This window comes from Anas acuta, chromosome 3, assembly GCF_963932015.1.
Source record: "Anas acuta chromosome 3, bAnaAcu1.1, whole genome shotgun sequence".
NCBI classification, from domain to species: domain Eukaryota; kingdom Metazoa; phylum Chordata; class Aves; order Anseriformes; family Anatidae; genus Anas; species Anas acuta.
Genome location: NC_088981.1, coordinates 80,016,164 through 80,043,891, shown reverse-complemented (window position 1 = coordinate 80,043,891; position 27,728 = coordinate 80,016,164). Strand labels below are relative to the sequence as shown.

At 45.4% G+C, this 27,728-nt stretch overlaps 2 protein-coding genes across 14 annotated transcripts in view; one reads left to right on the top strand and one right to left on the bottom strand.

The window, feature by feature from the left end:
• Positions 1-2,758: 2,758 nt before the first annotated feature.
• Positions 2,759-4,211, top strand: GJA10 (gap junction protein alpha 10). The gene has a single exon (XM_068677951.1). It carries the CDS (start codon positions 2,759-2,761, stop codon positions 4,094-4,096), a length of 1,338 nt encoding a protein of 445 aa, XP_068534052.1. The 3' UTR covers positions 4,097-4,211.
• Positions 4,212-10,584: 6,373 nt separating this feature from the next.
• BACH2 (BTB domain and CNC homolog 2) overlaps positions 10,585-27,728 on the bottom strand; it is a 188,417-nt gene continuing 171,273 nt past the window's right edge. For all 13 annotated transcript variants that reach the window (XM_068677942.1, XM_068677940.1, XM_068677944.1 and 10 more), the window contains 2 exons: positions 21,437-21,643; positions 10,585-17,527 (listed from right to left, as the gene is read on the bottom strand). In XM_068677942.1, the coding sequence (XP_068534043.1) occupies positions 17,045-17,527; positions 21,437-21,643 (690 nt within the window). In that variant the 3' untranslated portion in view covers positions 10,585-17,044. The remainder of the gene's footprint in view (positions 17,528-21,436; positions 21,644-27,728) is intronic.

Here is a 27,728-nt window from a genome sequence, read left to right as displayed (position 1 = left end):
CTAGGAGTATTTATATCTTAATATTTAATCTTTTTAGAAAAGAAGTTTTTCAGTGAAGCTAGAAATTGATGAAAAATGGTCTTTTTGCAGTTTAGTTGTGGGTTATTACTCACTTCCTAATACGAGCTATAACCAGTGGATTGATTGAGCCTGTGCACAGGTGTTATCAGACTGGCCGTTCTCAGGATGCCAAATGTATATATTGCTACCTTTGAAGTGTAATGGCTGCAGGACAAAAGGAGAATTCAGACAGTGCCGTACTTCATTTTGACCATCCGTTCCAGTTCTGTTTTAGTTTACATGTGATAAAATTTAAGGTTTATCTCTGCAAATCACTTCTGAGGCAATATTGGCACATATTTAAGGCAAAAGTGATTTGAATTGTGGAAAATTATTAAATGAACTTTAGAAGAAGTAAAGAAGTAACAAAAACAATAAATTAAGAAATGTGCTCCATTAGAAAGGGGAAACTTCCATCTGATTCTAACTATTACATGCATGAATGGTTAATGCTTAAAATTGTCATATAAAAATATTTGGACAGACATGAAGATTAGTCAGATTGTATAAGGAGAAATGTCCCGCATCTGTACAATCTAGAACTGTGTATTTTGTCAGACTAGGAATAATGATATCTCTGATATTTTAGATTACTCTCTTACAGTAAACTGAAATTACTCTGTTACACTGGGCTCAAGTAAGACTGGGGGGGGGGGGGGAAGGAAAGATGGATAAATTGTAAACAGAAGGCTATGAAGTAGTTTTGACTGACATCTTTGAAACTATGGCTTTCGTGGATATAGGTTACCTTTTTATTTTTATTATTATGTTATTACAGAACATTTACCATGTAAATATTCATACTGTGGTTCTATCAGTGCAGATTTTATGGGAAAGTGTCTTGGTATAGTAAGCTTACTTAAAGAATTAGTTAGACCATTCCTATAATTATCCTGCCCTGTCAGCTGTTGTAAAGGAAAGTCAAGGACAGTGTTGTTTAGATACTGATAGCAACAACAAAGAAACAAACGCTTGCATAGAGACACAGTTTATACTCCTCTTCTTGTCCTCACCCTGAAAGACATTAACTTTCTGTTCCAAAATGGACATTGACAATTCCTAGTGCTAGAAGAATGATCTCTCTTCGTCTCTAGGACTAAAACATGTCTCATTTCCTGCACTTACATTTTAGCATCTTGCTCAATGCTCTTTTGTTCAGCCGCTGTGTCCTGCTGTCAGTCAGCCACCTTTCAGGGAAAGCTGTACCTAACAAGTCAGCAAGGATTACCCACTAGTACTTGTCCTCTTGAGTGTCTGGGTTGGGATCTTGCTCTGCATAAACCTCTACTTCTCACCATACTGAAGGTGAATTATGCAATACAGACTCTTCTGTACATGTACTTTCAAGCTGTGCTGTTGGTTACAACCAAAAATCTTTACTTGCAGTGTGGATGAATACAACCTCCAAGCAGATTCTTGCTCTGCAGGATCATATCATAAATCACAGCCAAGATATATTGATAACAATGATATCACTCAGCTTTGCAATCAATCAAGATCATGGAAGATTTTAGATATTGCAGTCAGCCACTCTTCAGAAGCTTATAAATGGCACTTTACAAAAGGTTGTAGTTTAGTGGAATTTGGGAAGCTCTGAAAGTGCAGTAGCATACAAAATTTAAGTGAGAACCCTTAAGTGAATATGACCATAGTTGCTTTCAATATTTTATTGCTATGTTAGCAGGAAGAATTCCAGGAATACTACATAGAATGTGTGATGTATTCATAAATACACAAATACCTTACATTTCAATTCCCCACAATACCTGGAGCTCCTGAACAGCTTCTAGAGAAGTGGCTTGGAATCAAACATCCTGCAGCAGAACATAGATCAGTTTGCTGATGAATCAGATTGCTTCTGGGAAAGAGGCAGTTAAAAAGATGATCTCATGCTCACAGCTAAAAACCTTCCCAACACTCCATTACATATTTCCTGCTTTATTCATTTCATATGTTTAAATTTATTATCAAGACAAAGGATTACATTCAAGATAGAAATCCTAGAAACACTCTGACTTTATGAATGATATCCTAGAACTGAGACTATTTATACATGTACATTTATGTGTAAATTAGCTATGTACTTGTAGTTTTGGACTCCAAGGCAGAAACTTGTGGACCGTTACACTGGTAGATAGGATAATATTGGATGGATGGCATTAATAATGCTATTACCTTGGAGTACCAAATTAAATTCTTCTTGGTCACAGTTTTAGGATATGTCTCAAAACTTTGTCAATGAAATGAAAGTAATGAGCCTGATATATTATTCCAGTTGTTTTTCACCCAAAGCTGTGGCATAGCCACAGACAGGCATAGAGTGGGTGTAGAATTAATCTATTGTTGGCAGTGGATTTGCAAAGTAGGGGAGAAAAAAATCTTCTTTCCCAGTGGGAAGAAAATGCTGTAAAACTGCAGACAGTTAAGAAGTATTGTGGCTTATAGGTGAACGCAGTCTCCCTTAAGCTTAAAATAATCTCACATCTGAATCTTTCACCAGTAATCATGTCGGCATTAATTTAACAGCCCATTACATGGAAAATAAGGATGAATTTCTAAGCTCTCCTGCTATCAGAAGACTATACATGAAGCATCATTATTTTTTAAAAGATATTTAAAAAAGGACCATTTTGAAAATAAATCCAGCTGTGTATTAAAATAAGATCACTTTTTGCATTTCAGACATGAACTTCTGACCATGGGGGACTGGAACTTGTTGGGCAGCATCCTTGAGGAAGTCCACATCCACTCCACCATCGTTGGCAAGATCTGGCTCACGATCCTGTTCATATTCCGGATGCTGGTGCTGGGAGTGGCTGCCGAAGACGTCTGGGATGACGAGCAGTCGGAGTTCATCTGCAACACGGAGCAGCCCGGCTGCAGCAACATCTGCTACGACAAAGCCTTCCCCATCTCTTTGATCAGATACTGGGTGTTGCAGATCATATTTGTCTCGTCTCCCTCTCTAGTCTACATGGGCCACGCGCTCTACAGGTTAAGGGCTCTAGAGAAGGAGAGGCAGAAGAGGAAAGCCCACCTGCGGGCTCAGCTGGAGGACCTGGAGCCCTTGCCCGAGGAACACAAGAGGGTAGAGAGGGAGCTGCGGAAGCTGGAGGAACAGAAGAAGGTGAACAAGGCACCCCTGAGGGGGTCCCTGCTGCGCACCTATGTGCTACATATCCTGACCCGCTCAGTGGTCGAGGTGGGCTTTATGGTGGGTCAGTATCTGCTCTACGGCTTCCACATGCCCCCCCTTTACAAGTGCACCCGCCCCCCCTGCCCGAACACGGTGGATTGCTTCGTGTCCCGGCCCACGGAGAAGACCATCTTCATGCTTTTCATGCACAGCATCGCCGCCGTCTCCCTCTTCCTCAACATCCTCGAGATCGCCCACCTGGGCCTCAACAGGATCCACAAGACCCTGGTGGGCCTGCCGCGGAGGCCGGCGGGCCGGGCTGATGACCAAGCCGTCCCCTGCCACCCCCCCAGCAGCTCGGTGATGCCTCCTCGCCCTTCGGCCTCCCCGCCACCACCTCCCTCCTCCTCCTCGGCCATTGGGGGCTTGGGGCAGCACCGCAGACAGAGGCCACCGGCGTCCTCCAGCAGCGAGGAGGCTCCGCCAGGCACAGTGGGGACAGCGGGGATAGGGACAGGGACAGGGATGTCCCGCCGGCTGCCCCGCAAACACAGCCGGGTGAGCGCCTGCAGGGACGTGGAGGAGGAGCGCGGCGAGTCCCCTGACAGCGGGCACTGCCCCGGCACCCGCAAGTCCAGCTTCCTCTCCAGGGTGCTGCCCGCCAGCCCCGAGGGCAGCGGCAACCGGAGCTCTGCCTCCCCGGGGGGCTCCGACACCAGCTCCGGGGCTGGCTCCCCATCGGGCTGCGAGGGGCAGCGGAGCCAGGAGGGCAGCCCAACAGGCAGTCCCCCACCACCCGCCTCCGCCACGGGACGACGGGTGTCCATGGCAAGTAGCACCCCACCGCCCAAGGGGCAGATGGCGGGTGGGCAACTGGGGAAAATGGGGGGATTGGGGTGAACGGGAGGCTCTTGGGGATCAGTCCTGGGGAGAAGAGGGTGAGGCGGGGGTCTGGGAGGTGTCTCCAGGCTTCCTGGCATGGCCCTGGCATGGTGGGTTGTGCTGGGTGAAGGCTGCCCCCAGCACATTTGTCCCTCAGTGCGGTGAGAGCCAAAGCATCCCTGAGGGATTCAACAACTCCCAAAGCATCACCAGGGCACCCCCGAGGGTCTCCAAGTCACCAAAGGTGTCTCCTTTTCACTCATCGCATCACCCCAGGGCTGCCATCCATCCCTCAGTCAGCTCCAGCCTTCTTGATGCCCTAACAGCCAGAAGGCCACCACCATCCGATGGGCTGGCTTCTTTCAGCTCCAGGGGTGGCTCCCCAGGCTGGCCAGTGGGCTGGGTAGCTGCCCAGAGGGGAAACCAAAGCCTCTGCATATAAAACACCAAATTATCATGATCTCACCACCAACAGCTACAGAAAAACATTCTGAGAAGCTGTTCCTGTTCTTTGGCTGGTCCAAACTTGCTTACACTCAGTGTTAATAAGGTCTTGTGCTTGCCTTCAAGCACCAAGTAGATTTTTATTTTTATTTTTTTTTAAATGAATTTGACTTCTGACTGCCTGGATCACGGGATTTATCCCCTGAGAACAAACCCCCCCAACTTCTTCACAAATTCTTGCAGGAGCAAGCCCTTAAATATCTTTTGACAGAGCATGTAAGGAACAGAAGATTACTTCACACAATACTCAAAGTTATCAGTTCTGCTTAATTTTTCCTCTCTCTTCCTAAAAATGCATGCTTTTATTAAATTTGAAGCATAACAAACACATAAAACCCCAAAATCTTCTGTGGTGAGAAGCAGAAAATGCTCTCACACATTGTTCCCCACCAAACTGCCTGTGAGCTCCATTTTTCATGGAGCTATAATTTCTACAGCATATAAATAGCGGGCATAAGCCATGTTAAATCGCCACTTTGGTGCTATTTAATTACTTTCCACTTTGCTTTTTTGAATTTGGGGAGATGGCCGAGAGCCCAGTCTGTTGCCCATCTGCTGTGTTTTGATACCCAGACGAGAAGGCTATTTAAAAAGGCTGAGTGCAGGAGGTACTGAGCAAGGCACCTGGTGAGAAGTCCTAGAAGGTACTTGGCAGCTGTTAATGTTTAACGACAATGAAGCTACCTTGCAGGTGAGAGCTTGCTGAGAAATATCCTCAGTTTGCAAAGCAGTGCCGTTATTCCTGAAAGGAACACTTTTCTGGCATGCTGCCTTTATGGATCATTACACATGGGACTGGTACTAGCATTTTTAAAAGTGACTCAAGATATTCGGAAGTAAAGGCACTTCTGTATATCATTCAGTCACTGCTGTGGCTAGTGTACTCTGCTACCAGTATTTCTGTGGTATTTAATGACACTAATTTCAATACATGTGTATGCTGGTGCAGCACAGAGGTGTTGCACCTGGGCAATAAAACCTGTACAAAGAGAACAAGGAAATTCCACTTGGAACTTCCTCTTCAGAGGAAAGGTTACTTTAAGGGAAATGCATTCAGTCCTCCACTGCAAACCTGCAAGAATATAGGGCTGGATAGGAAATTGAACACAAAATGTATGTTTGGCAGGAAGAGTCCTCAACTTTTCAGACTTGAATTGAAATCAAACCGGCTATATACCTATAAAAGAAATGCCTTTCCCCTGGTAGGATTCAGACTAACCACTGTTTGGCCACAACGCAGACACTCAAGGCTATTCAAAACTCCCCTCTCCAGAACTGGCGGAGGCAAAGAGCCATTTCTGTGCTTCATGCCCAACTATGGCATAAAAGTTGGAAAATATTTCCTTTACAGCTGATTAGTTTTACAGCCAGAGCGATCACTCATCATGCTCTATTCAGATTCTCGCTCATTGCACTGTCAAAGGTTGTCCATTATTCAAATTGGGAAGCAAAAAATGAGAGAAGCACAAGTCTTGAAAAATGTCATTAGGCTGACGGATTCACAAGATTTTGATCCATTGGAAAAAAAAAATATTTTTCCTTTAACCATTTCTGGTCAGACTTCAGATCCAAAATGTTCAGAGGACGGACCACCAGAACAAGATATGCAGCAGGTACACACATAGCTCTGCCCTCAGTTTTGCATCTCCAGCTCTGTTTTAACTTTTTTATTCCAGGGAAGATACAGCCATGGAATCAAGGGGCACCTTCTGCGTGGCCCAAGCCTTGTCTCCCTTGGGCAAGGGGACCTCAAGTGTCTCAGCACACCCAGCTCAGGGAAAAGGGCCATGCTGAATTTGGTGCAAATACCCTCACAAGTGACAGCTGGGAGTGAGGTGCACAAGGGCATGTGGGAGCTATGTTGGTATTCATAGGATTTTTGCATCATGAGGAAAGAAAAAACAGCAACTTTGCAAGATCAAGCCCCTGTATGATACAGTTAAAGTCTAATAAAAAGCACAGCCTGAGGCAGACAAAGGTCAGTGTAGAGCTGCTAGAGATAGAATCCTTGTTCCCCCAAAATGAGGGCAGGAATTACAGAGCATTTAGGGTTTTTGTTGTTGGAGCACTTCACTAAAAATTATTGCCTGCCCAGCAATATGTCTGTCCAGCATCACCTTTTCTTTGGCCTGCATATAACAGTTTTCTAACAAATCCTAAGGTGTGCTCTGAAACCCATGAGTTTTAATTTGGTTGAGTGAGATTGGACACAATGACCTTAAACTACTAACTCTTGCCACAAGGGCACAGTCTTCCAGAAGACTTGGATCTGAATCATCACATTTGTGCCCCAAGCTAAATCTGCATTGAGGGAACTACTGGGAAAGAGTAACAGTCCTCCTGCTAGAGCACCCAAGGATATCCCAAGGAGGTGTGGACGCATGACATATCTACCAGTCCTGTTGTGTTCTTGAGCTAAGACCCTTTCCTCCGGAGAGTCCTGTGCTTTCAGTGTCATTTCTTCCCGTCTCTGTCCTTGGCTCCAAAGAAATCAACGTGACTTTAAAAGTAGGGCCCCCCTCCTCATGGTGAGCGAGGGGGATAAAGCTGATAATTAAGCAAGCGGCTGATAAAGCTGATGCTCTCAGCTCACAGAAGCAGATTCAGATAGGGCTGCTGATTTTATTCATTCGCAGAAAAGTCTCTGGGGCTGAAATCCTGGTTCTGCTGAAGCTGGGGAAATTTTGCTATTCACTGGGTCTGGTTTCCTTCACTACGCTGCTTTTTCATCCCTCTGTGCTGTTCAGATTTTTTGCTGCTTCTCAATTCTCCATTCAGCTTTGAGCCTTTTACCCAGTGGGAAAACTGTCAGCAGTGAGAAGGCTATGAAAGAGAGAGCTGCTATTCAGCCTGAATGCCTGCCGTCTTCTCCAGAACCAGGCATGTTTACTCAGCCTTTCAACGACACTTGAGGAATAAATACCCACTCGTTTAACTAGCTGCCCACCCGCTCTGCTCTCGCTCCTTGGGCTGGGAACAGTTTGGTAAGAGTCAGTGCGCATCGAAATAACAAGTCTGATAGCCACAGAAGAGTTATTCTGACAGCTGAGCTCCACCAGAAAACCTACAGGTGGAACAAGGCACGGGTAAAGCCCTGCGTCGTCCCACTAGGATGCTTGAGATGCCTTGCAGGTGTTCGCCTGCTAGCACCTGATGCGGCCTTTGTACAGCTTTCCTACTCAAATATCTCTTAAAAAACACTCCACAGTAGTTCTACATGTTACATTTTGTCCTGGTGCACTCAGGAAAAATTCAAGAAGGTGACTGCCAGTAATCCTGCGAAACCTACTGAATCACCTGCAGGTACCCGTTCACCAACACAGAAATTAGGAAAATGCCAAACCTTGGGGATCGGCAGTGGTGGGCAAATAAGGACCCTCTCAGAGGATGTGTGTAGCACCAAGCAGGCTGGGTTTCTGAAAGGGGAGCTCGCCTGAGCCCATCTTTGTATGGTTTTAAGGCAACTGAAAGATGTACAAGACCCTTAACATGTAAAGCAAGGGCTGTAGCATGGCGGTCACCGATTTCAAGCAAATTACTTCAGGGATTAATTTATTTGGTTTAAAAGCAAGGTGCTTCCCCTCCCCTCAGCCTCCCCTTAGCACTGAACAAAGCCAAGGTAAGTGTGCTGTCAGCTTCCCACCTTCCCAGCTGCGCACGTGGTGGAGGCTGGGTTAATGGCTATGATAACATTTCTTTCTCCCCTTGAAGCCAGTTCAGCTTCATGCTTTCTCTCTCTCGTTATCTTTCAGAGCATGCTCCTAGAACTATCATCTATCATGAAAAAGTAATGGCGTTCTGAGGACAAGAGATAAACCGGGGGACTGAGCACAAACCACCTTCAGCAGAAAGATAAAAAGCCGATTAACTGCTGGTGTCTCCCTCTCCCTCCTTCCCTGATCATGCTGAATTCGTAATACGGTGTAAGAAAGCAAATGCTTGTTTTATTCCTCAATGTTATGGCACTTCCAGCAGCAGCGCACGCTGACTGCAGGTGTTGGTGAGCAGCTTGCACCACAACTCACGGTTTTTCTCAAATACACTGAGCTGGAGCTGGTCAGGGCAGAAATAGCCCAGTGTCTTTGGGAGGGCATTTCGGGATGTACAACTTGTTGTGCATGCGAGTAGCGTTCATATCAGCAACCAGCCTGATACACAGACCGGAAAGGTAGTGGAAAGCCCAAGACACCTGCAGGGAAGGTTTATTTTGATTTTAAAGCAACCTGGAAGGCTACGTGGCCTTTATCTCCCCAGGCTTCAGCAGCCAATGAATAAAAGATGGATCAAACACACAAGGAGTCTGAAGGGGCAGAGAATTTAACAGAGAAAACCCCAGCTGAAGAATATTCTGCTGCTCGTCTGCCTGTGCTAATGTAATCCTCAAGCTCTGCTAGAGACTTTCTGTGCTCATGTCGCCTCTTTGTACTTCTGGCTTCAAAATTGAAACTAAGTAAAGCCGGGCAATTAATTTTCAGTGCAAAACGTCTGTGCTTTTCTTCAGTTTGCTCTTCAGGAAGAACTGCAAGGCATCAGCTCAGGATCACAAAGATCTTACCGTCTCATCCGTTCATGCAGATTAACTGAAGGACAAGCAACACCCAAAAAATCTCACTGTGAGTTTGCTGAGATAGATGCGCTCTGGGAGGTTGGATTTCTGGGTTGTAAGCAGCCCAGGACAGCAGCCCTTGCAGCTGTGTATCCAGCAAGCAGAGCGCTCTGGCTAGCCACGAGCCTGTTTCTGGCTGCTTGCTCTTGGCCACTTTTATTTGTCAGGTTTCTCACAGCTTGTGTTTCCCTCAAGTCACTTCGACGGCAAGAACAAGCTTGTTTGCTCTGCCAGCTTCCTTAATCATAAAAGTTCTCTTTGACTTGACAACTCTCAGAGAAGCGGAATAGTAGGAGAAAAAAATATGAAAAAAAAAGAAAAAAAAAAAGGACTGAAGCATAAAGATTGCTTGAGATTGCAGCGTCTTTGTTCCAGTGTGCATGACTTGCATTTAAGTCACTACAGCCTCACTGACACTTTGCCTCTGCATTTATTTGATGTGTTAAAGCAAAAAAAAAAGGGAAATGCCTAGGATGGTAGCCATTTCGTGTCAGGAATGACTGGTCGGGGTGGAGAAGTGCTTCTGCTACAGAACATGCTCTACTGCTGGGCCGTGAGGAGATGCAGTGGGCTCTGCATCGTCACAGGTCTGAACGGGTGGGAAGCTTCCTTCGTGTGAGCTCAACAGGAAGATCTGGGAAGCGCTGGGAAGTGGTATTTCTGCTCTTCCTCCATGAGGATTTTCAGGTTGAAAATCCAGGGGCAACACTGACTGCTGCTGGCGGAGGAGGACACAGCTGACATCCTCGAGGGCAGTGGCCCAGGGCACCCGACCTCGCGCCTGTGTTCCCCATTGGGTGGCCAGACACCCAGCTCCCTCTGGCAGCTTGCACACCCCTTTTTTTTTTTTGCGGTTTGAGGGAGGTTAGTGGTCAATGGCACAAGTTCCTGCTTCAGAAAGAGACATTTGGGTTACACGCAAAAAAAATCAGCTTTTTGGTTGTTGTTTATACAGAAATATCTTTCAATGTCTCTCGGGTCTTCTGTAAAAGGGAAACAAACCCCAACCTCTCCCCTTGCCTCCCTACATCTCGGTACACTGATGCTTTACAAGACCAAAACAAAGACTTAGCAGAACTGCCTAAAGTCAAGCACTGGGGGAATGGGTACAGATACAGCGCATTTGATCTTCCAAACCAACTTATTTCATCTCTGCAACGAAATACCCTCGGCTGCTCCTGCAGCAGATCAAAGATAACCGGATCCCCGGATCAAAGCCGACTAATGAATTAGGAATGGGACCGCGCGAGCAGAGGGCTCGTCATCAGGCCAGAGCTTCACCAGGCAGCATCTGCCCTGCCCTGCCCTGCCCTGCCCATCTCCCTCCCATCCCGTGCCCCAGCTACGGCCCCGCACCTGCCACAGCCTGAGACATCAAGTTCGGAGTCGAGAGAAGTCGATTTACAATACATAATGATATGTCTTTATTTCATCAACAGAAATGGTGTCTAGACAAAATTCAGTTAACACTAGCAATTCAAATGAATGAAGAGAGTCGGGTGTTTTTTTTTTTTTTTCATTTTTGTTTTTTGCACAATACTGTATTTACAATGAGTAAATGACATTTTAAATTCATTAGTTCATAGCAATGCTTTCTTCCAAAAAGGTAAAAATTCTTAGTAACAGAGAGTAAGCATCAACAGCCACCTCATTTATTTATACAATAAAAATCACAAGAAACCACAGTCACCTAGAAAAAAAATAAAGACAAGCTTAAGAACTAGTACAATAAAATGATGCATTGAATTAAGTTACATTAATCGCATAGAATTTGTGTAAAAAGTATGTAGAAAAAACACCTGATGTAACCTGTTACAGTCATTGACCAGTTATGAGAGGTACAGAGGGTTATACAGGTAGATATGTGTGAAAACTGTCCATACTGTTTGACCTGGGGAGGAAGAGAAGAGGGGTTGCACCCCCTTGCATACACTGATAAAACCCTGTTTTGAATATGGCCTCTGAAGTTTGTAAGGCATATATAAGAGGTGCACTTGTAACCAACTGGTTCTGGAACAAACTCTTAGGGCATCCCCACCCTTGAAATCAAAGGCGATGCTTGAAATCAATGGTAAACAAACACGCATCAAATATCACCAAAGTGTTTAGTATAATTCCTGCCAGCCTGCGGGATCCAGATAGCTTGGGTCAGAGCACAAGTAGTAGTGGGAACAGGATCTAGAGCACGCACGTTTCTCTCAGCCATACCGCAAACACGAGGCAGCTCCGTCCCGTGCGATCGCGCCCCGGAGGCTGCGGTTCCTCCGGCTACGGGGCCGAGCCCTGACAGCCACCCCAGTCCCAGGGGCTGTTTGGGTCCGTAGCCTGGGACCACCTCTGCTTCTAAGCAGTCAGTGAGAGCAAACGCTGCCAGCTGCCATTTCTGTTTTGGGATGCTAGGTTCTCTCCGCGGGCCCTCAATGAGCCGAACGGGACAAGGGCGGCACCGCGCGCGTCGTTTCGCCTCCGTAAAGGGCTCGTCCCACAGCAAGTACAATTCATATGAGAACAGGAGTCATCTAACTGGGTTTTCAGCAGTCGTTTGTCTGGGGTAATTCCCTTACAAAAAGGTATTCTTAGGATTCCTTCCTGCCAAAAAGTGGTTTTATTTGCAAAAATGGCAACGTTGTATGTGTAACACCTTAAAATGCATATCAGTATTTGACTTTGATATAAATAACACCTATCCTGGTGGAGTGTAGGAAAATACTATACACTTAGTCCTTGCAAGTAATGCCATTAAAATTTTGAGAGTAAGGAGAATAATTATTCTACAGACCACCAACAATAGATCTTTTAAATATACACACAGTATTTGAACATATGCATATACACATATATTGGATTCTGCAGCATCAGATCTGATGCCTGAGTCATGAAATACTCCAAGGAGTATTATAAATATACACATAGGTATTATAAACAGGAAAATACACAAACACACACTGACTAGAATTATAGCTGTATGTATACATACATACACGTATTATAGATAGGTATATAAAATTAACTTGGACTGTGTTGGCAGAGACAAAACTGAAATGAAGTAAAAACTCCCGTTGAGGAAATTTCTAGCAGGAAAGAGAGCACAAGTTCTTTGCGGAAATGGTTTTAGTTTCACCTCACTTCCAACAAAAATGAGCCACCCCGTACTTAGCAGATCCCTCCGTATGCAAGGCCGTCAGCTCCGCTGCTCACACCGAAGCTAAACCTCCTCTACACAGACCTAAAATGTAGACTTTTAAAAATGCTGCAAACTTGGGCTACAACGTTCACCCGAAGACACCTCCAAATGCATTCGGATCAGAAAAAAAGGTGAAAGCAGTGCTCCTCGTTGCAACGGCAGAGGACAACACGTGAGCTCGAGTAAACCTGGCAAACGTTCACTTTGTCTCACTGCAAAATTCACTACAGGTCTACTCTGGAAACCCATCCCTCTCCTCTTCAACAACCACCGTAGTGGATTACATGACACAAGTGAGCCTGGCAGTACAGTGCTTCATCATGCTTTCTCCTAGTGGATCAGATTTTATTTTATTACAAGATTATAGTGATTCCAGCATGCAGATTTGTTTTTCTTTCCTTAGGCAATCATAAACATACATCTTAAAAAACCTAACTATCTATCTAGGCATTTTAACTTCTATTTAAGCGCTCTTTAGAATACAGACTTGACGAAGTGTTGAACTCCAGATTAACAACCACGCTATCAGCATTAATCATTTCTCTGGCAGCAGTTAATCCATTTAGCAAAGTTACTTATCTAGTTCCCACTCTCCTTTTTAAAGAGAAGTAGCAGTTAGCATACTAATCACCGTGGCTTGCCTTTGCAGCACATTTTACTTCCTTGGGAAAAAATAATACAAGGATTAGATCCAAAAATATAGTGCATCTTAAAAGCAGCATATACCCTTAGAAAGACATTTAATAAATTACTTGTACAATATATAAAATAATAGTTTTATACTGCAGCATCAAACTCTGACGCCTGAGTCATCATATGTTAGGAAGTTTGTGATATAAATACTGGGATCTCCTGATAACACAGCCAACATTTTGCTTTTGCATTTTGCATGTTTTCTGTTTTGTTTTCTCTCTCTCTGTTTCTATTTTTTTTCTTTTTTAATTAATTTTTTTTTTTTTTTTGCACTACCTTTTTGTTCCAGAATCAGCTTGCAATGAGCTTTAATTGTGTTCAAGGCACCCCCAGAGAACGCAGAGAAACAAACACATTATATAGTGTAGTACTCACCTGACAAAGCATAACGAGCCTAAATGAAATGAGGTTTCCTGGCGATACAAGGATAGCAATGGCAAAGGAAGAGGAGGACTAGGTACAGCCTGGACAAAGCTTCGAGGACTCACGTGCCCACAAGAGTGGGACAGCACCCAGTGGGGAGACGGGGGCTCGTCACACCTTTCCCAAGCACTGCCTGGCAGGACAAGTGCTGCATGTGTCCTCTTTGACAAATGCAAAGAGATTCCCACTTAAGATCACGGTGACCATTGGCCAAACTCTTCACACTCATCAATACTGCAGTCAGTATTTTTTTTTTGTTTCTTTTAATTCTTTCTAACGGTGTCCTTGTGGTCAGCTGTTTTGACCTCATGACAAGAGCAGCTGGGGATGCTACCTGACGTCCAGGTCTGAAGCTAATTCTCCCAATGCCTTCCTTTAAAGTTAGCCCGGTAACAGTTTTGAGAGCCACGTGGTTCAGAGTAGCAAAAAAAACCTCAAAACGAAATAGAAACAAAAAACAACCACCACCACCACCAAAAAAAACAACCCACTGAAAAACCATGATACATGTAAATATAGGAAGCAATGACACAAAATCAGCCACTTCTAATGGGCGAGAATGAAATCAAACATCCAGAAAAGCTCACGGGGGAGGGAAAGAGAGCGAGAGGAGAGAAAAGGTTGAGGAAGAGACACTTATTTGAGCAGTGGTTTTAAACACCAGTTCCCAAGGTAGAGGAAATCAAGAGACCCAGCACCAGTATGAAGCCAGGTCAAACCTAAGAGCTGCAGCGCAATGGGTTGTGTGGGTGGGTTTATAAACCGTTGGAATGAGGTCAAGAGTACCAGTTGCACATGAGTTGTTAGTAGAGTAAATCTTCATGTCAGGAAGCAAGTTAAAACTTGGTTTTACGCTCATAAAACATTCTACCTATTGATATATATAGGAGGTCACTTAAAAATTAAAAAAAAAAAAAAAAGGCAACAGAAAAAACATCTTTAAAATACTGTGTCAGTCGACCCTCCCCTCCCTCCGCCCCAGCCCCCCCAAGTAGCTATGAGTCTATAATGTGATTCACATTTAGTTTTAAAATTCTAGCTTTCACCATGGTCTCATAGAAACAAAACTTCTCTGCGAAGCACAGAACTGCTTTGCAACGTCAATGAATCCAAAGGAAAACCCAATCCCCCCGCAAGAGCTTCTCACTCAGTTACCTGCAAAAGGTGGCCGGGAGGAGGGGGGGGGGGTTCAAATCTTTTTAGCTTACGCTCTTGTAAAAAGAAAGGATGACTCCTCCCCCTTTTTCAACCGTGTGAACTAGGAGTTTATGGCATTCGTATACTTTTGAACATCTAAAGGTAAGGATTTTGTACAGTAATGATTAATACTTAAACATAAATATTCTCCTACATTATATACTAGATTTTCTTTGTACATGCGGGGAAAAGAAGTATTTTCAACAAACATGGCACATGCTATATGCATTTCCTCCTCGGTAGCTCAGCTACAATAGTGTGGGTGCAGAGGGTAAAAGCAAGACCTTGTGGCAAGCGCGCGACGGTCCACGAGCACAGTCTGAAGATGGAAGAAGGGGAGGGAGGGAGCTGATTCCTCCTCCAAGGTAAGGATGCTGATCTACTGGGTGCCTCAAAAAAAGCACCAGCGCACACCTCGAGTGTAAACGTTAGTGCAGAAGACCACATGATCGCCCAGTGCTTCTAAGAAGCCGCTATCCCCCCACTCTTTTCATCTTTTTTTTTTTTTTTTTGAACAGGTGTGAACAGCTGGTCGATTTTTTCAGCAAGAACAAACAATATCAGCCAGTAAAGCACATGACAGTCGTCGCCCAGGAGAAAGCCACGCAACCTGGCACACGCAGGGCAAAGAACCACAAAAGAAAAACTCGGTACACTTCGAGTAATAATAATTATTAAAAAAGCATTAGGAGGACGTTCTTCTGTCTACACTGTACATACAGCTGTTATGCTCGGAAAGCTGCTGTCTCACACAGTCATAACACGAGTCAACATCGCTTCAGATACAAATCCAATACAGTTACAACTAAGCCAATTCACTGAGCAGTCTCCTTTGAGACCGGGCTCTTTTAGCTGCGGTTTGTGCTGAGGGCAACGCTGCGGGACGAGAGGATCCTGGAACACAAGACCTGGAAGGGTAAGCGACCCGAGCGGGTGTCGACAGACGTGTGATTTGCTCTTAGAGGATACAGTGCTAACTCGACTTCTGTAGGGAAACCAAAGTCAACGGTTAGGGGTCTGATCCTGCATCTCTTCCTACCCAGGCAGGATCTCGGACTTCGCCAGACCCACCTCTGCAGCTCGGGTCTGGCGAAGGAAAAAACAGGTAATGTCTGAGGAAAGCTGAGGTGAGGCTACAGGGACTACTCGGAGCAGCAGTTGCTTCCATGAGTAAAGGATGCAGACCGGGGCTGGAAAAGAAGCCCCCCGAAGTGTATTGATGTGATCTCCGTTTACTTTACTTCGTGGAACGTATGATGAACAGATCCAGTTGTCAAATACGTTTTTCTCTAAAGAGTGAAATATACTTTACCCTATAAGAATCCAAAAGCATCATTAACAGCACTTAAGCTTGGTTTGTGAAACAGAAAGAAGTCTGAATATAAAAATAATTCAAGCAGATTCTCTTTACAAATTGTATAGTGAATTCAGTATTTGGCAAGACCGTTTTTTACTACGTAATGAGCTCCTGAGTGTTTGTCTATTAGCTAAAACTTTTCTATTTTCTTTAAGCCATAAAGCAAAGAAAACCATATACTCAAGTTATACTGAAGTCACGACTTCATTTATGAAAAGAGGTTTGACCAGAAACTCAGTGCAAGTGGCAAAGTTGACCATTACTGTACAGTATCTGCAAGAAAATAAAATAAATCCACATTGCTCAAGTGGCACGAAATGGCTGTGCCAAAAAAAATTGTCTATAATAAAATCTCAAATAAGCTTCCAACATTAAAATTTTATAAATAAGTACAAATTGAATGATATTGCTGAACTGAGAACCGAGAAAAAAAAAATCGTGTAACAAGTTACCAAACTAGTTCTAGCATCGAAGACAAAAAGGAATGTTGGAACTTGTTTATACAATGTAAATGAAAGCTTCCAGTTTGTAGGATGAGAAAAATTGAGGCATGCAGGGACTTTTGCATATGGATATATATATTTTATATATATTATATATAGTATGTACAGTTTAGCTATAAAACTTTGATGTGTAAAGAAGCTGTCTTCAATGAAAAATTGAACATTCAGAGGAAATTCCTGAGTTAGGGTTTTGTGACATGGGCCACTGAGAAAAAAGCTGCGGTTGGGTCCTCAGAGGTGTTATGTCCATCCCTGTTAAGATTGAAATCAACATACAAAAACAGACAGTGTTGCCACTGTTTAGTTCCCTGCCTGAGCAAGGGATAGCACCATTGTGAAGATAACTCCTGCTTGTAGAGAGGAGGGAATACTTAAAAACAGTATTGCTGCTAAGACCACTGTAGTGTGCACCAAATACGTTCTTCTAGACAACAAATGAACACTGCCACCGGCTGACTGAAGAACACCTGACCAGGTGTAACGTTAAGGTTACAAGTCACTAGGTGTAATCTTTCCTAGGCTGTTCATCTGTTGTACATTTATCAGTCATTTCCTGACAGAAGTCTACCGTGACCGTTTGGCTACTCTGCTCTCGCGGAAGCTCTCTCTCGGGGTAAGTACCTGGCTCAGCTCCATCCAACCCCCCGCCGCCGGCCGAGCAATTCTCCGAGACGTTGTTGGGCAGCCAGGGAGCTCCCAGCTGCACCGAGCCTTGCTCCGAGCAGCACTGCATGCTTTCCCCGACGCACTGCGACGGCACCAGGCTCTGCTCCACGCCGGCCGGGGAGGGGCTGATGGTGGGGGCTGTCTGCAGATCCATGGGCCTGAGAACGGGGCAGTATCGGTGGAGGGCTTGGATCTGTTCCGGGCTCTGCATGTCTCTGCACACCTCCTGGGAAAGACACGAGAAGTTGTCTAGCAATTCTCCCATGCTTGCTTTCAGCTGGTTCCTTTCAGAGAGCAGTTTCTCTTTCTCACACACCTGGAAAAGAAAGAAGACGCTTTAGTTTGGTGACGGGCCATCCGCTGGCAGCCCAGCCCAGGCACGCATCCCGCAGCACCCAAGGAGAACTCAAACACATCACGGTTATTTTCATGGGGTAGAGGAAAAGCCACAAAGCCATCAGATATTTGACCACCGTGAGGCCTGTGTGGACTGCAGTTTGGGAAACAGCTCGAGAAAAACATCTGAGATGGAAGAGGATAGAGTCATAAATGATTCCCTTAATAATGAGTTACCTTAATAGACTACGGCTGCTGGATGTATGGTATAAAAAACTCTGACAGAAACGCTCTGACGGAGAAAAGCCATTATCCATCCAGCCAAGAAGAAATCAGGGTCTAGTTGATGAAGATGTGTTGCAGACCACCCCTAGATGCTGGGGCAGTCAGTCAGGTCAGGCTCACGTCCCAGCTGAGCACCAGTTCCCACTGCAAGGTACAGTATTCAGAGGAGATGATCGGGGCCAGGGAGGGCTCTGCAGCCTGTACCACGGCTCATTTTTGTATGTCCTGGTGCTTACTGATTTGGGTTGGACCTAATCAAGATATTTTTACAAAGACCTGTGTGAAAACCCTAAAAGTAGGCTTGAGGAAAGGTTGGGCCTGGTGCTTAGGGACATGGTTTAGTGGGTGACATTGGTGGTAGGGTGATGGTTGGACCAAGTGGTCTTGGAGGTCTTTTCCAACCCTAATGATTCCATGATTCTTTCTAATTCACATGCTTGGGAGGCAAATGAGGAAGGGTCAGGCTCTACAACCTGGGGATACACCACTAAAAGCTGGTGTTGACCCAGTGCACAATAACAGGGATGATCCAGCTGCAGTGCAGTCCCACCACCCAGGAAGGCAGGCACACACCTCGAGGGAGTAGATCAGATTTTGAGGAGTACAAGAGCTATTTCCAGCGCTCAGCTGGCCCTGACAGCAGCCCACTGTGTACCCCACCTACTAACACTGCTAAACCCAAGCTGCCTCGGCATCTGAGGTGTGAAACCCCCTCACTCTGATAATCCAGCTACGGGTGCTTGCTACAGCTGATAATATTACACGGGGTCCAAAGCCCACACTGGAAGTGTGCAGCTGTGAGAATGAGAATGAGAGCAGTGTACATGAAAAGAACCAACTGCTAAAATATTGATAAATCTATCAAGAAAACATAAAAATAATAAAAAAATAAACAGATGCTCAAGTACATCTTGAGATAATGAATTATGGAAGAGAATATGCTGTGAGTTTGCAGGGAGAAAAAAAAGTGAGCTGGTAAATGGATGAGCGAAGGAAAGCAGGCAAAAAAAACCCTACCTATCAAACTCAGAAGATGCAACCATGTCATTCACTGTCTAATGTGAAACCATCTGTGTCAAGGAGATGGGTGACTTACAGGAAGTATATGCAGTGGGAAGAAAGGGTCTTTCATTTAAAAACAAAAAGAAAAACAACACAAAACAAAACAGCAGCCAAGTGAAAACCCCTCAAACCCTAGTATCACTACCTAATTAAGGAGGCTGGAAATTACCGGTCACAAAGCGGACAGAAGATGACAAAAGAATTTCCAGTGACCACGTATTGTGTCAAGTCAATTGGAGTTTCACTGCTGGTTTTCCTAAAAGTACGGTCTCAAAGCAGACAATTTGCTTGGACTGCAGGTGTACAGGGAGAGGACAGGAGTGCTGGAGAGGCGATCATAAGGTTGCACGAGTTTGTTTACCTTTGCCACTTTGCACACCTCATGATTGTCTTTGTTGTGATGGATCTTTTTCAAAATGATGCACCCGAGCCCATTTGCTACCTGGACTGAGTACAGTTTGCTAAATAAATATTTCAAAGTTTGCATAAACCCCAATGAACCCGAATTAATTTCCAAGTGAAGGCTACAGGTATCAAACCCAAGCCGCTCTTGGTGCTAGTCCAGCCCTTACAGCACCGCCCCAGGTGCTCACTGCTAGAGACGTGGACCCCTCTCCACCACCAGCTCGGCGTAGAGGGACGAGTGTGTGCAGCGAAGAGGGAGCCTGCCTCTCCTGACAACCTAGATTGCTCACCTCCTTCTCGCCCTGCAGAACCTCTGACTCATCCGCGTGCACCGTGGATTACGCTCGGTGAAGGAAGCGGTTGCTCAGTATTTTGTTTATCTTTGATGTTTTGTTTGTTTTGTACCAGTCAAGCTCTACTCTTATAAAAACATTTTTACTTTTTTTTTCCCCCGCCAGGGCTTCAGCAGCGTGGCATTTGAAGGCTTCACCAGCCTTGATGATTTAAGCCTCCCCACCAGCTTGTAGGGTCAGTGGCACCTCCGTCTTACAGATGGGAAGCAGGCACGCTCAGGCAGTAAGTGACTAACCCAAAGCACTGCGGCTTTGTGCCATTTGTAGGGTGGCGATAACTCAGCTTCCTCCAACAGATCCCTGCCTCTTTCACACCATGCTTGCTACAGCTTGTGCAGAGAATGGAGTACGCTAAAGGCCACCTTCAGCACGCAACCTGTTACCATCAGAACAAGAAGCACCCGATTTCCCAGACCCCCTGAGTTCAACCTACAGCTGAGCATATTTCGAATGTGCGCACAGGCATTTAAACCAAAAACACTAAATAACCTTTAATTTTAATGGAAACTGGGTACACAGGGAACTCTGAAGGGAAATCAGCTTCAGCTCCTTTTGTTTTATTTATGTGAATGAATTAATTTAGCACTCAAAGCCTTGGATATTCAAAGTTTAATGTCGGACTTCTAAATCTCTGCTGCAAAATGAAATCAAACTGTCCGGTCCTTCATGCTACACACGCTGCTTCTCATAATGGCTCAGCTGAGACCCTTACCCTGCTTTTGACATCTCAGAGAGCTTTTAGGACTTTTAAGCCGATCAGGAGGTGCTAACCCATTTTGAAGTTAATGTTGCATTCCTCCCACTGAGTGATACCCTGTAGACACGTCTTCCTCCCTGATCTTGTCTTAAGCTTTTTATTTTTGTCCGGTATCTGCTTGCTTTCTCAATAGGCAGAAGGGCAGGGGAAGAAAAGTAGCCCACAGGGGCACTGTCAAAATGGATGAGAGTTTTTTTCGTTAAGGCTCCTACAGCTGAAACGTCTGTATCTGACATAGCTCTCCAGGTGATCTTGTTGAGTCATGGATAGAAAAAGTCACTTCTGGGCTGCACCTCACCTCCTCTGATGCAGGATGAGACAAAACAGACTTGACAGGTATCTATTTCCCTTCACCGATGATAAAGGAAAACAGGACAACTAACTCCAGTGTGGGTGTCTGTAGGGCAGGCACCTGTGTTTAGCCTCCTAAACCACACCCGAGGCATCCACGCCATGACTGAGAGAGAGAGGAATTTCCTGAGCAGCCATTTAGTGTTGTCCCAGTCACCTCGCCTTCTTACACTAAAACGTGTCAGCACTGTACACTCTACATGCGTGTACAGCTCTGTGGTCCCTCCACACCCTAACCCTTTCGAGCATACTACGAATCCATGTCCAATATGCTTGCTAAGACGGTGAAGCATAAATGTGGGGCTTGAATGAGGAAATGCCTCTGTGGATGCACTGTAAGTACTGAGAGTAAGTGAAACTGCAAGAAGGGAGCTGTGATACAGACTTCTCTCCCCTTCCAACTCAATCAACAACTTACTTTTGAGATATATAAAATATATGTATATATTTAGGTCTAATTTCACCAGTGTTTTGTGTTTTCCATGTGTACTATAATAATACACATACATCCTAATAAAATTTTCTATATTAAATTGTCGTGCTGGTGGCTTCACTTACTTGCACACAACCTCACACACTGACTGAACCAACTAAACTCTGGGTGGGAACAGCTGTCGGTACCCTGCACGGTGCAGGGTGAGGGTGCAGGGTGCTGCGGTGAGCGCGTGCCACTCACCAACTTGCGGATTTCACATTCGAGGTTCTGAATACAGTCCAGTTTTCTCTTGCGGCAGCGCTGAGCTGCAATTCGGTTCTTGCTGCGCCGGCGAACATCGTGGATGAACTCGAGCTGCTCTGAGGTTAGCTTGTGCATCTTTATCATCATCTGGAAATCATTCCTTGGAAGATCTGTGATTTGATCAACAGGAAAAGGAAGTTTCACCTAAAATGAACAAATGTGAGACAAAAGCGGACAAAGAGTCATATTTTGCTTGCTGAGTGCAAGCTGAACACTGAAGCAGAAGGACTATTAGCAATGCTCCCACCCCTTAAATAAACAACACAGAAAGTGTTACAACGAGCAAGTTTTTAACACTCCCTTGTGGCACATTTGAGAGGTCCAGCTAGTAAGGATCAGGCTATGATGTTACTGAGATCAGCAGTATTGATGAATCCCACATAAAAATTTTACCCTTTAAGAAAGCCCTAATAACCAAACTCCTTGCATTAAAAAAGTCTCCTTTCACTATGAGACATGGCCTTTTGGAAACAGTGGAGTGCCTCACCATTATTAATTTCAAACCAGTTTCAGGGAACAGGCTGTTACTGCAGCAGGAAACCTGTCCCTGCATGGTCTGCAGGACTGAAACTTTGATTAGGTGTGAGGTTAAAAATGCAACTGGACACCTCAAGTGGATGACAAATGCCATACCACAATTCAGACAGGTTGTATAAGCAGCATTTCAAACGAGCACTACAGTACAGAAGAAGAAAAGACCAGAGAAGTACGATGAAACGTATCCTACCTTCCTAAAACATACACATTTTTAAAGAAATCATTATTTTTGAAAATTCTAATAGAGTGAAGAGTACTCAAACTGCATTTCTTGGGAAAAAAAAATCCAACAGTCCAAAACCTCAGTTATTTGCCTTAAATATTTGTCCTTCTGTCCACAATCTATCGTTCTGTTTGAACCACAGACCAGCGGCAGGAGCTACAGGTGGTGACTTCAGCTATTCCAACCCTCTCTCAAACTCTCAGTGAACCTGGAGAAAGGCAGATGTGCTCATTGACTTCTGATAGATTTTCTTCACAAACCTATCAGCTTGCTCAAATTAAGGACAGAAAACTAAAGACAGACTCGTTGTTTGAGATTGATAATACAACTATGCAAAACCCAATGTTTCGAGATGCGCTGCTGTATTTGGTGATCAAATAAGACTGAGTTGACAAAGCTGAAGGAGATGACAACTTGAGTAACTGGATTGACCTTTTCTTTTAAAGTCATACCCACACTGACCAAAAGATGGCAGTAAATATTTACATTTCTGTCCTCGTTTGGTTCGCTCCAACCTCTTTCAAACAAGGGGACCATTCTTTAGACACGCCACCAAAGAAAATAGATTGAAGTTTCTCCAGCCAAGCAAAAGACTCTGGTTGAAAAGCTTCCTTTGATATTTAAAACGTGGTTATCGTCCTCAAATGGTGCACTTCGGTCATGTGGAGATAAATAGCAGCACAGCTTAGAAGTCTCTGCAGTTTGCAAAGGACGTCCACCCACCCACCCATCCACCCACCCACCCCAGCACCTCTGGCAGCAGCCAGCTCCCTGCCTTGTTTATCAGCTTGCACTTTCCAGGGCTCCCCTGTTGTTGCTTTGTGTTTCTCCAAGCCTGGGCCACGTGAAACCCGGCGCAAACACCCGCAGTATCCTTTCACACGGTTTCATGCCCTGAACATTGCCCCTCTGTCCCCACCTGTGAAACTGGGGCTCAGTCACCGCTTCGCAGCGCGTCACTTTGCAGGTCAGCTTGTGGCCCTGCCAGCATCCCCCCCACGCCTGCTTGTACACAGAAGTTGACCTTAGACATGGTGATGTGGATGCCTTGTTTACAGACTGCTGCCTACCGCCATGAAACCTCTTCGATTTCCCCTTCCTACCCTTTGGACGGTAAACACAAGCTCGGCGTCAGCTGCTTTTCTCTCAAGCTTCACCCGGGGTCTGAAAATAAAAACAGCCACTGAAAGGCACCACAGTCTCCCTGCAAAAACGCTCCTTTCACGTTCAGAGGTTTCCCTCATTTGCTCAAGTCCCAAGCTGAAAGTGATGTTAAACTTTATTCTTCCCTCCCTCTCCCTTTCCAAACATATTTATCTGCAAGCAGGAAACGTGCCTGCAGTCTGAACGGGAATGAAATGGGATCGGCTTAAATCTGCTGGGTAGAAGTTGCTGAAGGGAAATGGGAAAACAGAGAGAAACACGTTCAAAACAAGAAAAAGTAGACTGAAAATAAAAATATCTACAGAGCAGGGCAGAGGCTGCTATCAGTACAGCCAGCATAATCCCACTCCTGTCATATGCAGCACTGCACAGGATTAAAAAAGTGAAAGGGAGAGTGGAAGTGAGTCAGACTCATTTCCTTCACCATCCACATAATTTTTATTGCCTGTCTCCCTCTCCTCAATTAGCTGTCAACTGGAAAAAAAAAAAAATAATAAAGCCACTCTTTGGCATGGACACAATGACTCCACGGTGGTATTGCTGCGGTGAGAGGCTATCGGCTTTAACGCTGATGCAGGGCACTGCTCAGCCGGCATCTATCGCAGCAGAGCCACAAGTCAGTTTATAAGAGCTGATGGCTGAGCCACGGGTGGGATTTGGCTGAGAGCTGGCTAAAATGAGGGGCTCAGACCTGCTCGTGTCCCAGCCCCTGCTGCTGGCATCACGGGCAGACAGAGCCCCTTGGAGAGCAATGGGTCCTGCCTGGCTTCTCCTTCTCCCTGGCCACAGAGGGAGGGGAGGTGAGGCTTAAAAAGATGCTCCCACTTCTGGTGTCTGAGGGAGATGAGAGAAGGCTTACCTGGGCTGTCCTGAAAAGGATACTCAGGCTATTCTAAGCTGTGGAAGAAAAACTCAGCAATGTTTCCCTGTAAACTGTTTTTTAATAACTGAATTATTTCCAGGAAATATCTGTGTACTTGGGTTTGGACTATTTAAAAATGAGAAAAGTAATCAGGATCCCCACTCCTTTCACCAGTTTCTCCAGCCAGAGCTAACCACATGGAGAATAGAGCTCTTAAATCTCCACTATTGACACAGTTACACTTTCTCTGATTTTTTACACCAGTACCTTGTAACTTGCTTATGATTTTGTGGCATTTTCCCTCAGCGTAGCAGTCCCTGCTGCTGTCCTTCCCCCTCTCTTTTAGTTTGGAATAAAGGACCAAGGCCCCGGATTCACTCTCATTAAGATACGAATGTCAAGTGTCAGGAATTTCCTTATCTCACGAGTTACATTAGCTTTTTTCACTATTTCTTGATATCTAAATTTCAACATCGTCTTCCGTCAGCTGCCAAGTGCTAGTGGAGAGACTGAACTTCCCAAGCCTGGCTTGACATCACAGTAAATAAAAGGATTCACACAACATGCATGAGAAAAGATAATCATCATGCATTGGACACGGCAGACCTGAGGGCAGAATTGAGTGAGACCAACGAGACCTTTATGAATGGTTCAAAATCTTGGCCATTTGCTCTAGAGCTGTAGGAAACAAAGCTGTGCCTTAATGCTTGTGCATTGAGAGTCAGAGCTCTGGCACTAAAACTTGCCCAGCCCTTGGAAAGCTCTCAGGGCCCACCCAAGCAATCGGACACGGGGGCTGAATCATAGTAATGCTTTTTTGACATAAAAGGGGCAATCTGCTCCACAGAGAAGAGCCCAACACGTACTGCTGTTTTCCCTCGTTCCTTCCTTGGCATGCAAGCCGTGCTTCCACAAACCCCAGGAAGAAATTCAGCCCAAGACAGGATCTGAGGTGTGTCCTCCTGTGTCTGAGGGGCTTGGCTGCCTGCACACTGCTTGAGGCACCATTTGTGGGCCCAGAGGAAAGGGCCCGTAGCTGATAAAACTTGGGTGGAGGCTACCCAGGCAGCACAAGGCAGTGGGCCCCAATTTGTGTGGGGCCAGGATGTACTCCCACCAGCTTCCTCACCCTGCTGCTGACGGACATAGGTGAAGCCTTCAAAGCCCATCTCCTCAGGTGTCAGGCACACCGGGATGGCAGAGGACTGCAAGAGGAAAATGGTGAGCCCAGGCAGCGAGGTGCTAGCATTGTGTTGACAAACCAGGCCTGAAAATGCCTCAGTCGGCAGGTCCTTGGGGTCACCGCGCCAACAGCCTGCCCTGCTTGGCACGGCACGGTTGGGGGCCACTTGGGCTTCCATTCAGATCCCAAACTGCTGGTGCTTAAAGCGCTGTGCTGGCCCCTTCCCGGTCCCTGCACACAGTGTCCTCAGCCTTGTCCCTACAAAGGGTAGGACAACACAGCCTCCTGCCCTTCTGGGATCAGGGGTAGTAGTACAGACCCCTGACAGAAGCCACCGGTACACCTGAGAAGGGCAGAGCAGTGAATTGAAGGGAGAAAAAGTGCAGTACTTCTCTGAAAAATCTGCTTTTGCAGGAAAAAAAAATCAATGCAAAGAGCGCTTCAAGAGCTCCAGCAAGGGCTTCAGCTCAGGTCATAACAGAATTGATTTTAGGCTGCGATGAAACAATACGGGGAGCTGACAGTGTTGAAAAGGACCTTCCTGCAATTTTGGGTGAGTAATCAAAAACTCTCGCTGTTGTAGCGCAGTAATTCTGCCTGCATGGATACCACTCCTGCTGAAAAGAAGGAAAGAAACAAAACTGCTGTCAAGTTTACCTTGCAAGACTGATGTTTGACAAGACTGCACTGAGCCAGATGTTGCCAAACACAGTCCCAGGGCTCTGCTGTTGCTGCTGGGGGTCCTGGGCAGGAGAGCATCCACCAGACACAGCACAGGCAGCTCAGCACTGCTCGGGTAGGTTTCTGGTACAGCAACGTTGGTTTACACTTAGTTTACCCCTCCTTCTCTGTGGTCCTGGCTTACAGAGCTCTGCTAACCATCACCAGACAGAGAAAGGGCGGCTGCCAGTCACTTAACATGGACGGCTTTGGACTCCCACTGAAGGTTATTTGCCTACCGTATCCTCAGAGGTTCAACTGCATTAGCTCTGCCTTCACAAAAATTTCCTTTGAAAAGTGAGTCACGAACCCAGGCGGGAAATTCTTTTGAAATATAAATGAAAGACACATTGAATGCAATCCTCTAGGCAGCAATACTTTTTAGAAAACTCAAGTCTCTTACCCTGTCCTACCCTTGTTTATTCTTTCCCTAAGAAAACTCACTCATCAAATTAGACTGAGCTGGGATGGTTTTTTTTTTTGACTGTTTTGGTAGTATGCTATTTTTTACAAGTTTTCCAACAGGAAAAAAATAAGAAACAAACAAACAGAGATACTTGAGGAAAATGAATACCAAGAAAAATAGGTAGTGCTGAAATTTCTGTCCCTAACTAGGTTAACAGATTGACAGACTACTTCCTTCTCAACAATTCATTATTTCAGGACTTATTGTTTTCTTGTTGCTATTTTCAGCAGGGTTGTCAGAACCTGTTTGCAGAGCACAGAGCCTAGGTCTTCTTTTTAGTGTACTAAAGTACCCAGTACCTGTTAAAGTACCCAGTACTTGTTTTTTTTAACAGCCACTGGAGGCCTGAAAAAGCTGGGTGAAAAGAGCAAGACAAGCTCTTAAAGCATTTCTGTAAGGTCCCAGCAGCTCAAGTAACAGCTCTGGTCCTGCACCCCTGTAACTTTGGGATTGGGACACTTCGAGTTGCACTTGCTTGCTTCTTCTATCACAAAGTGCTCAGGAAGAGAAATATCAGAACCCTCTGAGTGCCTTCTTTAATGGGAAGAAAAATAAAAGGCAAAGCCATCCAGGAGAGGATTTACCAGAGGTGTTACAGGGGCTGCCACCCCCTCTGATACTTGTGACTGTGGTCTGCAGCCCCATATGGGTCCATCTGCACAGCTGGGTCACCTTCACCCATGTTGAAGTCACACCGAGCCCTAGCATCCCTCTCCAAAGCCCATTTTGGCACTGAATGCCTTGGGCACGTGCTCCTCCATGGCACTGGTCTGCAGGAAAGCAGATTGCCCTAAACAGCAGAGACCTTTCACTTACTTCTCATACAGTCAATATACCAGCAGACGATGTTTTGTGACATTAATTCCGGCACTGGCAGCACTTTGGGACCCAAACCAAGACCAACAAGGTCCAAACTCCAGGGGAACTTAGCAGCTTGGTGAGATAACCCAGGGTCAGAGTCCAGCAGGGCTGCTCCCACCAAGCTGTCCCACCAAAACGAAAGCCCACCTGTAGCAGTAAGCCCGCACGTCGCTCCCACCTATCTTATCAGGTGCTTTTTCAAGAAAAACCCAG

Bases quoted from the DNA above. Each gene is read 5' to 3' on its own strand.
- GJA10 (XM_068677951.1), top strand. From the start codon at position 2,759: ATGGGGGACTGGAACTTGTTGGGCAGCATCCTTGAGGAAGTCCACATC.